This window comes from Aethalodelphis obliquidens, unplaced genomic scaffold (assembly GCF_003676395.1).
Source record: "Aethalodelphis obliquidens isolate GAN/ISIS:26980383/991018 unplaced genomic scaffold, ASM367639v1 scaffold1, whole genome shotgun sequence".
Lineage (NCBI taxonomy): Eukaryota > Metazoa > Chordata > Mammalia > Artiodactyla > Delphinidae > Aethalodelphis > Aethalodelphis obliquidens.
This window is the reverse complement of record NW_020837945.1, coordinates 15,197,806-15,212,856: the sequence shown is the minus strand read 5'-3', so window position 1 is coordinate 15,212,856 and position 15,051 is coordinate 15,197,806. Positions and strand designations below refer to the sequence as shown.

General features: G+C 35.8%; 1 protein-coding gene across 2 annotated transcripts in view; it reads right to left on the bottom strand.

Moving 5' to 3' along the window:
* The window catches only part of LOC113617918 (glutamate receptor ionotropic, kainate 1), a 59,541-nt gene that overhangs the window by 25,674 nt on the left and 18,816 nt on the right, over positions 1-15,051 (bottom strand). For both annotated transcript variants that reach the window (XM_027101478.1, XM_027101487.1), the window contains exons 7-8: positions 14,741-14,859; positions 10,441-10,658 (exon numbers count right to left, since the gene is read on the bottom strand). In XM_027101478.1, coding sequence (XP_026957279.1) covers positions 10,441-10,658; positions 14,741-14,859 — 337 coding nt within the window. The remainder of the gene's footprint in view (positions 1-10,440; positions 10,659-14,740; positions 14,860-15,051) is intronic.

Below are 15,051 nucleotides of genomic sequence, written 5' to 3'. Positions count from 1 at the left end.
CTGCGCATGGGCTTTCTCTAGTTGTGGCGAGTGGGGGTTACTCTTCATTGTAGTGCACGGGCTTCTCATTGCAGTGACTTCTCTTGTTGTGGAGCACAGGCTCTAGGCACGTGGGCTTCAGTAGCTGCAGCACTTGGGCTCTGTAGTTGTGGCATGTGGGCCCTAGAGCATGAGGGCTTCAGTAGTTGTGGCTCACAGGGTCTAGAGCACAGACTCAGTAGTTGTGGCACACGGGCTTAGCTGCTCTGCAGCATGTGGGGTCTTCCAGGGCCAGGGATTAAACCCATGTCCCCTGCATTGGCAGGCGTATTCTTAACCATTGCGCCACCAGGAAAGTCCCTCATTAATCATGTTCTTGGTGCCACCACAATATCCAAGAGCTACAGAACTTCTAACGTCTTACTCTCAATTTCTTTTATCTCATCACAGCTTAGTAACACAATGTTCCCTGAGTCAACACGTTTGTGTTGACCACCACACGTTAACTAGCACTGCTCTGTGGAGCTGAAGGTCATGGATTTAATTCAACCACACTTACTTCTTCCTTTTTGGAGTAGAAGGTTGTTCTTGGCTTGAACTGCCTGAGGTACTGGAAGAGAAATCTAGCAGGCATGGAATTTGAACCACTGAACAGCAGAACTTTTTCTAAGAAAATGATCACTTGGGGCACTTGCTCAAGTTGAAGGCATAGGGAACATTCTAAATTTCTTTGACACCCTCCTACTATTTTTGCTCCAGTCTAATAATGGTAACATAATGGGACAGAGAATAACACCCTTCTGCTTTTATTTAAAGTTCTCTTTCATCATTTAGAAAGTTTGCTGTTGTGGGGATCCATTGTATTCTTCATTTGAAATTATAGACTGTTTGACAAGCTGGGGAGCTTAGATAAATAGGAAGACCCAGAAAGTGGCTAAGGAATAACCTTTTTAACAGTTAAAAATATCTGTAGATGGCTCAAGCACCTTAGGATATGGTGAGTTTTCTACTACTGGAAACGTACAAGAAGAATTTCATGGATGGATGAGTTTCACTTAAGGATCCTTCAACCCACAGGTTCTACTCACTAGACCAACCTTTTCATATTACTTATGCAGGTCCTGACTTCAAGGACAGTTAAATGCCACCCAGGGGTCATATTTGTTAGTGAAAGAACCAATACAAAGTCATGGCCTCTTTCCTCCTTATTCTTGAGTTCCATCCACTGTCAAACCATGTTCTGTAATGTTTATTTTTTGTTTGGTCAAAAAGTACTATTCTTAGAGTAGTTAAATTAGATTTATTTCTTTTTCATAGACTTTTTAAGACAGATTTTAATAATTCTTAAAAATAGAAGCATACTTCATGGGACATTATCATAAATATTAAAAGACTTAGCAAACCATTTGAATGAGTGTGGATGTTTCTGCACTTGTAAATCTTCTATAGTCTCAGCCTGCTAAATTGCTCTAAATGATATATATTTAAAAAGAAGAAACAGTGATTGCAACTTATTTCACTGAATATGTCAAACGTGAATTAGAATATTTGTAAAGTACTCTGAGCTTCTTATCAAAAGTCACAAAAACTGAAAAGTCCTCATTTATTAAATCTGAAATCATCCAGGTTTTTTTTTTTTTAATCCTAGAGGGGAGTCAAGGTCAAATGCATTTACTTTGTCTGGTTAAACCTGATTACGTGGCTATTCTGATGCTGATGAAATGTTGGCAAAGAATAAGCATTCTTTTCATCTAAAATCTGTTATAAGGGAGTATTACTGTATCACCATCTGATGACTGTTGTTTATTTCTCTTTTTTCTCCCATAATGCATTCAAGTTAAACACTCAATGGGATATAATTTACAATGGGTCTCTGTGCAGTTAAAAACTATTTATTGAAAATAGTAATAATAACCAGCATGTGCAGTGTTTACTGTGTGCCCAAAACTATTCTAAGCACTTTGCATGTATTAATCTATTTAATCTTCACAGTGTTCATATGAGAAAGATACCATTATTATTTCTCCTTTACAGATGAAGAAACAGAATGCCACATAAAGAAATGATGAAGCCAGGATTTGATCCCAGCAATCTGGCTCCAGGGTTTATGTTCTTAACTAATAGGGAATCAACTGTTTGTTTTAATACACAGAACATCAAACTTATGACTCGGCTAATGTTTTAACATCACTGACACATTTTCTTAAGAAATAATTTCAGTAAATAGCTGTGGCATCTTTTCTATTATAACTAGAGCTGCTGAAAATCTTGTAGTCATGACACAATGCATGGAAACAATTTATATGAATTTAGACTGCTTATATTTGTTTAGACAAAAAAATTAGACAGTGTTTTAGGAAGTGCAACAGTTGGAACCTGGAAGGAAATGTAGATATTGTTTATATTTTTCCTTATTTTGTATTTCATATAGTTCCATTGTTTTCAGTTTCAGGGTTTCTGCTATAACAGGAAAAGTATGTGTAAATTCTGGAGTGTAATACAATCTTAAGACTGATAGAACCTGCATTTTATAGACATATCCCTCTAGTATTTCATTTTTACTGAAATAAACATTATTTAACACATTATTTCTTTAACCAGGTTATAGGGCTTCTACAGTAAAGATGTATAATCCTATTATTCAGTAGAATGAACAAGTGTGCAATTCTACTTCAGACCAACATGCTTAAAGATTTTATATATATACCTGTTTATATGTTTATTTTTACATATATCCATACCCCACACATATACACTGAAGATAGATTATTGATATTTGATTTTTGTTATCTTGTCAAAAATGATCATATAAATATGGTAAATATATGCTTATTGAACAAATAAAACATCAAATATAATTACATTTTAAAATCTGATCTCCAATTTACTTTTATTTTACATAAATGTCGATTTAAAAAAAAAACACAACACCTTAAAAATCAGTCAAAGACATGGAAATCAGCCATGTAGAAATCCAAACTTATAAAGCAGATATATCAGAGGTGAATAGTTGCCTTAAAAGCAACCATTTCCTCTAACACAAGATCAGATCTATCATTTCATGAAATAATAAATTCTCATAGACATTTAGGTTGTTTCCATGTCCTGGCTATTGTAAATAGTGTCCATGAGAATTTATTATTTCATGAAATGATAGATCTGATCTTGTGTTAGAGGAAATGGTTGCTTTTAAGGCAACTATTCACCTCTGATATATCTGCTTTATAAGTTTGGATTTCTACATGCCAGGACATGGAAATAACCTAAGTGTCCATTGACAGATAAATGGATAAAGATGTGGCACACATATACAATGAAATATTACTCAGCCATAAAAATAAATGAAATTGAGTTATCTGTAGTGAGGTGGATGGACCTAGAGTCTGTCATACAGAGTCAAGTAATTCAGAAAGAGAAAAACAAATACTGTATGCTAACACATATATATGGAACCTAAAAAAAAAAAAAGGCTCTGAAGAACCTAAGGGCAGGACAGGAACAAAGACACAGACATAGAGAATGGACTTGAGGACTTGGGAAGAGGGGAGGGTAAGCTGGGACGAAGTGAGAGAGTGACATTGACATATATACACTACCAAATGTAAAATAGCTAGTGGGAAGCAGCCACATAGCATAGGGAGATCAGCTCTGTGCTTTGTGACCACCTAGAGGGATGGGATAAGGAGGGTGGGAGGGAGATGAAAGAGGGAGGGGATATGGGGATATATGTATATGTATAACTGATTCACCTTGTTACGCAGCAGAAACTAACACACCATTGTAAAGCAATTATACTCCAATAAAGATGTTAAAAAAATTCTCATGGATTTAAAAAAATATGATTTAATTTTTAAAAATCACTTTGAAGGAAGACTCTCAGATGAAAGCATTTATACTATAGTGAGGGGCCTGTGCCTTTCAAATGTATATAATATGATCATTGCAGTTGATTTTGCTCTTATCTTGAATTGATAGAATGTTATGACATTTGCAGAATTTCCTAGGCTATAAATTCATGTGTTCCCTTTTAAAAAAATTCCCTCAGTGGGATTTAAACACCTTTGCTAAAACATTTTTCATGTTTTTATCCTGTCTAAAGATTGGTCCATTACAGGCAATATAACAGGCTTTGAAAAAGGTTAACTTTAATTGACCTCATGGATTTCTACCTAAACAAATACATTTTTAAACTATAGGGACTTAACATTTTGGACACTGAAGGTAAAATTAGCTAGATCTTTCAAACATCAGCTAATAGCTCTTATGTGAAGCGTGCCTTCCTATACAGAGAAGTTTGTGAAATGTCTTTCATTTTGTGCTTCACTATATGACTATTTTTGTCTGAAACTTGTCTCCCCATAATGGCTCATTGCTTCACATCCACTGGTGCAGTGCTCAGTAACTTTCTTGAAATGTCTTTTGGGTTAATGATAGCACCTAACCACTCTCTGGAAGGAGGTTATAAAGGTTAGAGAGTCCATTCCCACAGCTGGTCCAAAGTCCCCAGACCATGAAAGCCAGTAATGACAAGTCTGTTATGATTTTTTTAAACCTATTTTATTCAAGTCATTTTAGACTGAATCATGATCTAATCTGTGTAATCCTCTGACTTGGGTCTGAGAGGATAGTGATTTTTTACAGGGCAAGCTTCTACTGAGAAGCATTTCTTACATGAGTATTTTCTACCATTCTGGCTCACAGGGACTTCTGATGTTCACACCACTTCCTGTCTGCACAAGGCATGCTACTTAACCACATGTTGCATTGTGTTTAACAGGTCTGTGTGCATCTTGTTTCTTTATTGCTATTCAGGTCTTCAAGCCTTGAAAAAGTTTATATCTCCCCCTTCCTATCTCTTACAGTGACAACCTCAAAAACTGGTCAAATTGGAGATCCTGGAAAAAATATAAATCAAACTGAACTGAGTTGAACTGCCTTATTCTGCTTCTCAGCTGAATTCTGAGGGCAGCCTCACCATCTGTTGCTTATCTACCATCTGGAAGTGGTTCTTCTGCTAATTCCTATATGTGCTCAGCAAAGCTTCCAAGGACTGAGGTCTTTGTCTGACTTGGCCTCTGAAAGTCTTTGAGATTTGGGGCACTGGCACTCTCTCTGGACTTTTCTGTCCAGTATCAGAAGGCACACCTCCCAGGATCAGTAAGGAAGCTGAACAAAGACCAAACTAGAGTTTTTTTTTTTTCTTAATTCAGAAAGTTGAAAAAAGTAGGACTAATAGCTAAGAGTAAGGGTTGGATGTTAATGGTGATGATGTTTTTGGTGAGAATTATAATAATATTTAACAGTTTTCCCTTTTTTATTTAACATTTTTATTGTTGCAATTTGCCATATAGTATTATAAACACACTACCTCTATTAAGTTATTTATTTCTTAAAATAATATTTTGAGCTAGATATTATCCTCAATTTACAGACAGGAGAATTGAGGTACAAAGGGTTTAAATAACTTACCAAGGTCTACATAGCTAATAAGCAGTAATGTCAGAATTTGAACCCAGGTTCTAGAACAAAACTTTACTGTAAGTTTTAATTTATATCACAGCATTTTATTATAGTCATAACTCCTGATAAGACTGGCTGGTATCCCTAATCTCTGAACAATGAACCAAAACCATTATTTCACTTGGATGATGGTTTGCAAGAGACATTGAGAAATCTCTTTTTTCAGGCCTCAAATGGTTCTTAAGCTTTTACATGATAATCCTTTCTTCAGCTGGGAAAAAAAAATGAGTTGATAAACTATCACTGTGAGATCAAAGTTTGGGCTATTCCATTTATCCATAAGTGTAATTAATAGAATTACAAAGAGAAAAAACAATTTTTGCACATGTCTTACTTTTTATGAGACGTGGAGAAAATCAGTGCCTTAGTGCTCCATATTAAAAGCAAAAGTTGTAGTTGGATGCCATTGCTGTCAATGTTCTTGGGTATAAAAGAGGAAATGGCCTTAGGAAATCTGTCCCCAAGTTGTGTCCACAGAACTTGACTGTGACCTGACTATTCTTTGTATCTCTTAAGATGCTGAGGGTGGTCTCAGACAGTGCGGAGGGCAGGAAAAGACTTTATCATTTAAGATTTTGAAACAATTGAAAGGACCAAGCAATTCAGCAGCAGAGAGATGAAAAACCAATATAATTAATATCATATTATTAATTAGTATTATCCTGAGTAGAAAATCAAAGGGAGTTTGTTAAAAATTCTCTTAAATGAAGTCTCTTGAAGTTCTGAATTATTGGTATACTGATTTATAAAAATATTCTATTTAAAATTGTTAGCCAAGGACAAATAAATGGTCCCCTGATATTTGGAGGATCTCCTAAAATATCTTCAACAGTCCTTGGACAGTTGATGAAACACTCTGTCTCTCTTTAACTTTGACCCGGTAATTGGTCTACTGGTGAATGACACCCTTTCACCAAATAGACGTTATATCATCCATAGGGTGCAGATGACCTTGAGGAAGTGTAATGTTTAATAAGCATCATTGACTAAGTGCCCTTGGCCACAAAACTTAAAATTGTTCTTTTCTTCATGGGCATCAGCCAGGATCTTGAGGTGTCCATCTGTAAAACTTTGTGAATGTATGTGTAGTTGAATTTACGATTTAATCTCAGTTCTTTGCGTAAATACAGTCCCTGGTGATCACTGTGGTTGTTCTACATACAAATGACTCAATGAAGGAAAACTGTTTCAGATTCCCTTGTCTCAGACATGTAGTACCTTGACCCAGCAGTTGCTTAATAAATGTCAGTTTATTCCCTCAGCCTTGCCTGAATTCAGATGATGGATAGTGAAACCTCACCTGAGCTATTTAAAAAACAACAACAACAACTTTTTTTCATGTTGAAAATCAAATATCCAAATCTGAAATCTAAGGTCTTGTTCTCTGCAAGAATGACAAAGTCTAGGGAAAAAAAGTCAATGGCTTTGGATGGAAATTTTAGTGAGCAACTTCTGGTCACACTTTTCAAGCAGAGCTTTCACTAAAAACATCCCTCAATTGTGACCAAGAGACCACATATGAGGGGTTAGTGTATTTTGTTTGTTTATGGATTTTGGTAACTTCCATAGTCCTTTCCTCCTTGCGAATGCCTATTCTTCAGCTGTAAAACAACTTAGAGTCATCTTGAAAGCAAAGAGACAGGTTCACCATTTGGATGTGCCAAAGGGATATTTTGGGGGTACTGGGGGGACAAAAGCACTTTAGTTACACTGTGTGATGGAAAAGTGCTTCTTATTAGAAGTTCCCTTGTGATTGAATGCAGCTGGGACCCATGTGAGCAAGGCTTATGCCCCAATAGTAGATCAGAATGTGCTAGGTTAGACCAGGCAAAGGCAGCTTTCCTTATTGATTCAACAGCTTAAGAGAGGATACTGTCTTTGATTAAGAGAGAAAGGGGGGAGGAAAGCCTCAATGGCAGTGATACATTAATGTAGAGCCAGGTCAAAACTGAGTCCTTGTGACCTTAACTGCTGTCACTCAGTGACAGGGTAGAACTACCCTGAGAGCTAAAAGGCTGGAACATTTCTTTCCCTTGCAGAATAATCCAGCTTAAAAATGCTGAGTGTGTATCCCTCTGAAGCTTTCTGACAGCTTGCCTCCCTCAAGGGGAAAATTAAATCGGATTTAGTCCTTGTTCTCTTTTTGCAAATAAATTCCTTCTTGTTGCTAGGCTACAAGATAACTTTTAAATCGAGGAACATAGGACAGTGTCTCTTCCTCTGTGGATCTCTATGTATCGTTCCTGCTATGGTCTGAATGTGTCCCCCCAGATTCATATGTTGAAATCCTGACCCTCAAAAATGATGGTATGAAGAGATGAGGCATTGGGGAGGTGTTTAAGTCATGAGAATGGAGCCCTTATGAATGGGATTAGTGCCCTTATAAAAGAAGGTCCTGTGAGACCCATGCCCGTTCCACCATGTGAGGACACAGCATAAAATCTGCAACCTAGAAGAGAGCCCTCATTCAACCATGATCTTGACTTCCAGCCTCCAGAACTGTGAGAAATAAATTTCTGTTATTTATAAAGTACCCAGTCTGTGGTGTTTCATTATAGCAGCCTGAACAAAGATACCTCCTCACCTCCCTTCTTTCCTCCTTCTCTCTTTTTCTCCTCTGATAGAATCCATCTCTCTTAGATTTCAGTAGTGTATTTGTTCATTTATTAAAAACATGTTTTCTGAGTGCCTACTATCTCTACTATGTACCTACGATGTGCCAGGTACTGTTTTAGGTTCTGAGGATATAATGACAAACAAAAGAGACCAATTGTCTACCCTCAAGGAGGGTAGAACTTCTAGAACTCCCTGAAGTTTGTCTGAACACTGACTCTTTCATCAGTAGCTTTATAAATTTGTGGCAAGTTATTTAACTGAGCTATACCTCATTTTCCTCATCATACAATGGGGATAATCTTAGCTCTTAACTCAGTTGGCTTTTATAAGGATAAAATGAAATACTGTATGTAAAGCATTTAGGAACAGAGTGTGCAGTTATGAGCTAGTACAGTTGCGAGATTAGCATAGAATTATTTCAGGGAAATGCAATATCCAAGTACACCCAAGTCACTCTAGGGTCCTGCCAGGAAATGTGGGAACCAGCACTCTTTATATTCAAAGGTATGTGAACAGAGACAAATCAAAATGAGATTAAAGGATACTTTGTGAATACATTGATTGTTTTCACAGTGGCGAAGTCAGATCTATGGCTTTTTCAAAGGGTAGCCTCTCCCTCTTTTATATTTATAATGTGCATCTTAGTAGTAGTAGAATCTTCTCTACCTCTACTCGCCCATTTCCCAATACTTTAAAACTTTTTGATACTGGTGAAAGAGGTAAATCATTTCAGATATTTTCAGACATACTCAGTTCTCTTTGGCAGTGTCTCTCTGTCCTATATGCCTTGCAGGTAATTTTCCTAGTTTTTGACAAGTGTTGTGATGAATTACTAGTTGTGGGTAATGTGTTTCTTTACAGTACTGATTTTAGGAAAATTCAAGCTTTCAGAAAGTTGGAAAGCCATACATTTAATGTAATTTGTCCTGAAAACAACACTTGTCCAAAGAAGAAAGAATCACCACACTTTATACCTTCATTAAATCAATGTCATATTTCTTAAAATTAAAAAAAGTTTAAAAATCATCCTTTTTTAACATAGAGGAAAAGAAAAATCCTAATTTTTTACATTACTCTTTTTTTATAAACCTCTGGGTATAGTTTACTCCTAAAACAAGTAAGTTTTTATTTGTTTATTTATTATTATTTTAATGTTAAACTGCATTTACTGCATAAGTAATACATATTTTGGTGAAATAATACTGTTATACAGAGAAGTGTTCCCTTTTTTTTTTACCCTTAGTTTTTTGTCTCTAAATAAATACTCTTCACAAGTCAAAGTAGTCCTCTCAAACCTTGGGTGACAACTTCATTTTCAGTAATCTGGATGTGAAACGTTGACAAAGGTGTTTTTAGAGTTTATTTTGGTTACAGTTGCTGTTTTCCTTTTTTTCACATGCACAAGTACCTCTTACAAGAAGGTTCTAGCCTGGCTGTGTCATAAACCAAGTGTGTGATTTTGAGCAAATAATTTAGCTTCTGTGGGTTTTGTTCTCTTCATGAGTAAGGTGAAGGGCTGAACTTTCTGATCTCTAAGGTTTTTTGTCATCTCTAAAGGTCCATGGATCTATTAAAATCCATTTTCCCCCCATGGGAGATATAGTATCTGAGATTTGATAATAAAAGTACTGCAGCTTATTCCGTAAGCAAGGTGGAAATCAGTTTCATTACTCTGGGTAAGTAATTAAAAAGACTTGAACAACAAAATGCACTTGACACTAAAACCATATTGATTCTAACTTAACTCTCCTTTGGTGCCTCGGGAGACACTCCAGGCTATCGGAAGGCTTCAGGCTGCTCTGGGAGCACTGGTGCAAATGCAATTGGTGCAAATGCAATATTAGACTGGAGTCCCCTGGGATACTTTTGGTTTTAATTTTCCAAATAAATACCAGTATCAACACATTTACTTATCATCTGCTCCTGCCTCATCCAGTACAGAACAGGAAGAACAAAACAAAGATATTCAAGCATTCTGGTTGTCATAATTTCAGGTTAAGTAATCTTTACTTTTGTGGCTTCTATACATGAGTGATTAATTAATGGGTATAAAGACAAGAAAAGATATTGAAGATACTGACCTGTGGATCTGAGTGTACTCAATTGGGGATAGAGGGAATGATACCTAGATGGGCACTGAAGAAATTGTTTTATGTGACAGCTGAGGGTACCTAGGTCCCTTGCAATCAGATTTTGCCATTAGACATTTTATTTTATAAAAAAGTTGCCTAACATTTTTTTGTTTTTTTTTGGACAGACTCCCATTCCACAACCTCCTCCCCTCAGTATGAGATAACCGCTGAGAATATATTGTCAGTTCCTTACCTTGAAGAAGGTCATTGTTGATCCATCTCTGACTGCCCCATATTCTATCTTGGTTTGTTTTGCCAGGTCATCTGCTGAATCAATGGGGGATTCCATTCGCTCTACTGTCAAGAAGGCAGCCAGATTGGCAGTGTAGGATGAAATGATGATTAGCGTGAAAAACCACCATATCCCTCCAACTATTCTTGTTGATAGAGCTTTGGGCATCAACTCTGATCCTGTGATGGTATCGCCAGAGTAAGAGAATTAAACAGTTAGGAGAGAAGGGAAGACCCGTGATTTGACACTAGCCTAGAGAGATAATGCATTTTTGTGACACAAAACTATAAATCTATCAAGATTTTACTCTCTTGTGTGTAGGTGAATAGATGCATTTTTTTAGAAAATGAAGCAAAATCTAAGTGATCTTTTATCATTTATCAATGCTGCTGTTTAAAATGTGATTTATTGACATTTGAAGGCATTAAATGATTTTAACCTTAAGATATTCTATGTTTAAAATTTATAGATAGTTTAGTTGCTTAGATTTGAGTTTGTTTGCTTGTTTCTGCTGAAAAGTCAATCCCAGACTTCTGGACTTTTCTTACTGTCTGATATGCATCTTATTGTTTGAAATAAAATGTTCTAGGTTGTACAACTGTGAAAGCTTTGAAATGCTAACTTACTTTTATTTAATCTTAAAGAATGAGAGAGACTTTCAAAAGATTAACATATCATGTCATTTATCACATGTACTTTAATAAAACACTGGAGTTTCACAAATCAAATGAAATTGGATGCAGCCATATTTGACAGTAGATGAATCATTTTTTATTGCTTTATGTTACTTTTGAAGTCAAAATTATTTTTTTAAAGTAGATTCTTATTTAACTGAAAATAATATATTCACTGAAAAGGCAAATTTTGTCCTCAAATAAAGTACTATTTTTTAATTATACTTCAAAGACTGGCTGTTTTGCAGGTGGAAAGGGGCCTTTTCTGCTAAGAACATACATTTTAGATGTTATCAGATGATTCCTGATTATTTGTAAAAAGGTAATATAGAAGCATTTAATGTATTTACCAAAAAAACCTTTCTCTCTTAAAGAAAGGGTACATGTGTGAAGTTTACCTACACAAAGGACAAACGTCTGTGAACACTCTCTAGCTCAAAACTTTTGATCAAACTTATGGAAGGCCATAAATCCAACAGTAGAATCAAAAGGGACAGAAGGGTATATGCAGCACTTACCCCAATTTGATCAATTCATGGATGGATTTTTGGTTAATCTGCTTGCTTGAAATTCACCATTGGTTCTGTACTTAGCATTTCCTCCATGAAGTTGGAGGAATGTTAGAGTTTATGGGACCAGTTAAAAAGTGAAAGGGAAAAACCCTAAGTTATAAAATCCAAAGTATGAAGTGCAGCAGGTGAATTACCTGGTTTAAAGGAGTCTTTCACTTTTCTGACTGGGTGTTTTGAAATTTTGTAGTTAATGGCTTAAGATAGAAAGGGACATTGGAGTTTATGAATCTACAAATACATGAGTTTATGCTCAAGTTTAATCTATAAACAGATACAAATATTGCTCATGAAATCAAAGCCAGCTCATGGTAAGCAGATAAAGGTTGGCAGAGTTTCTTGACTTTGAATTAGATGTATTCTTCTAAAGCTATTAGGTATCTTTGTGCTTTATTGTCTTTTAATGAGGTTAATGGCTTCACTGTGGTTTTTATTTCCTTCTTTTGTTTGTTTGTTTGAATTTGGGTGTGTAATAATACTCAGGTTTATAACAGTTTTCATTAAATTGCCTCTAAGAATTTAGTAGAATAGTTTGTTGCTCTCTTGTTTTAATCTTTCAGTTTAATGGGATTTATATGTCTGTGGGTGTATGTTTGTGTTTAATGCCCTAGTTTGTTTCATATCTTTGTACTTCATTGATCTAGCAGCCTTGTGGTAGTGTGATATTATTTTAGATTTTTCATTGGCTATCATTAAAATACCATTTATTTCATAAAATAGCCGTGGGAAATAGGTAATATAGTTAGTAGATATATTTTCTTAGCTTATAGGTATAGATTTTCTGCTGTAAATTTATCCTTATTTTATTTGGCTGCATTTGTGAAAAGATCAGATTTTAATTTATTATTTGTATAATTATGTATTATATGGCAGTAAAACTGGACAGACGGATAACCAGCTGTTGACATGTAATGATAAATTCACATCTATCACACTTTAAACTAATACATATTTATACTTTTGGATGAAGTGGTCTTGGAACTTAAAAATAATTTGTAGAAAGCTACTCAGGTTACATTTCAAACCCTTGGTAGATGGTATGAATTATATTTCTCAACATTTCATCTTTTTAAAAAATTTCACACAATTTTGTGACTTTCATGACCCTCAACATTAATTTACATACTTAGAAATGACTTCGCTCAAGTAGAGATGATTTTTCTAAGTTCAGAATTCTAGAGTATGAAGTTATGAAAGTAATAAAAGTAGAATAAAACATCATTAGAAAATATTTGGGATGAGAGACAATACTTGCTGAAGTCTCTTTACTGCCTTTTATGGCAGACATGACAGCCAATCCTGATCCAGACTTTGCTCACGCTCTGTAGAAAAGAGAAAGCCTGATCATCACATTAAAAAAGAAATTAAACAAAATGATTTCCAAGTGAGTACAGTGATAAGCTTCTGCTAACAAGAGCACAACAGTCAATACATAAGTTAGCTACCTGGTCCAATGCCACATGCTAAGGACAAATGCACTAACAGTCACCAGTACTGCAAATTTTTACATTTCAATATATGTTTCACCTGACAAATATTTAAAACTTCTTGAAAAACAAGCAGAGTCTGGTTGGGGTTGACTGTCACGTACCCAAGGTAGTGGTAACTAGCAGACACTGCATCCCACGGTTTGCTGTGGTTGATGGGAAACTCCAAACAGGTAGAATATAAAAGAGAAATTTTAGGGGCGGGAACACTCATATGACAGAAGGCAGTCACAGTCATATGTACATGCACAGACTTGCCGTGTGCTCTATGAAACCCAAGTCTATATTTTTCTATTCTAATGGCACAGGAAGGCAAGCAATAGGGAAGGAGGGGAGTCTCTCACTCTTTGAAAGTAATTGTTCACAAGATAAATGCCTTAAAAAGTAAATGCAGTGGTAAAGCAGTATATGTCATCTAATGAGTTTTCCTGCAGGATTTATAGTTCTGTGCTATGCTCTAAACTCATGCAAGTGATTTCTAGTAAATCAGGTGCTGTGTCTACACCTATTTGGCAGTGCCTGAATAAACTACACTTAATTGAATGATGAGAGGCTTTACTCACTCTCTTCAATTATTTTGTATTTCCACACTAGAAACCCTTGCTCTCTCTCCCTGGAATTTTTAGAGACAGACTATATACATTTCGAGTAGATGATAACAACTCCCTCATGAAAAGCCTTAGGGTTCACACCTAAGTAACAAACATCTTTAATATATATCCTAGTTGAAATTTCCTTTGCCAATTTATTTTGCAACTTGTTGTCAAATGAGCAGATATTCCAAACACAACAGCATCTGTGACTTATGATTTTCTTAAATAAATGCACTTATCTTGAGAATGGTTTTCTATACCATACGTCTGGAATCAAAGCTGAGGAATATCCACAAGAGTTGGATTTCTTCCAAAGGTTAAAACAACTCACTCCTCCCTCCCCACCAAAATCAAAATCTTCCAAATCATAGAAAATGTATAAAATATATTACATTCCTATGGTTTGAATTTCATTTCCCCCAACTTCTCCAGTTTACTGTTGCTATGGTTACCAACTGATGGAGATTGTAAAAGGTTACTGGGAAGCTAAGATGAATCCCTGTAGGGTCTGTCAGAGTGGTAATTAGTTGACAGTTTTAGGTACTGTGAGCTATTGGAAGAATGTAAGTCAACCTAATTTTCAAAGGATTCAAACTTTAATCCTTTTCAACCTCTAACTTGTGAAGTTAGGAAAAGACTGATATCTCCATCTATGCCAATTTGTAAACAGTTTCTAAGATAATTTATCCCTTCCTTCTCTCTAGGAAAATTTGTGTTCATTGCTTGATAGTAAGTCTTATTTTAGATATATAGCAAAGGAGTTTCATTTCTGTCATTTTTTTTTTTTATTTTTAGAACTGTCTAGGAAGCCGGGTTCTATCTTTTTGATTCCTGAGATAGTTTTTAGCCTACCCTCTATCTTCTTGGTGGAATTTACCAGCATGAAAACCTGTCAGCAGACTGTGGGATGTGTGTGACAAAGATGCGCAACCTTGTACCTTGTTGCATGAGAGCTCCAACTCCAAACCAGAAACTGTTTAGTAAAGTAAAATTGTTTTCCACCACGTCTGAGTCAGGATTGCATGGGTGGGGGTTATACCACTCGTAGGGTGTAAACCTGTGGTAGTTAACAGAAACAGTCTGTAAACATGAGATAAATATATGTGGCACCAGTGAAAACCCGCTGAACATTGCAGAACACCCAACAGCTAATGATGGACGCATCAAACCAAACAGTAGGCCATATTCATAAACTTACAGCTTTGGTGGGCAAAGTGCAAAGGAGACATATTTATCAGACTTCTGAGTT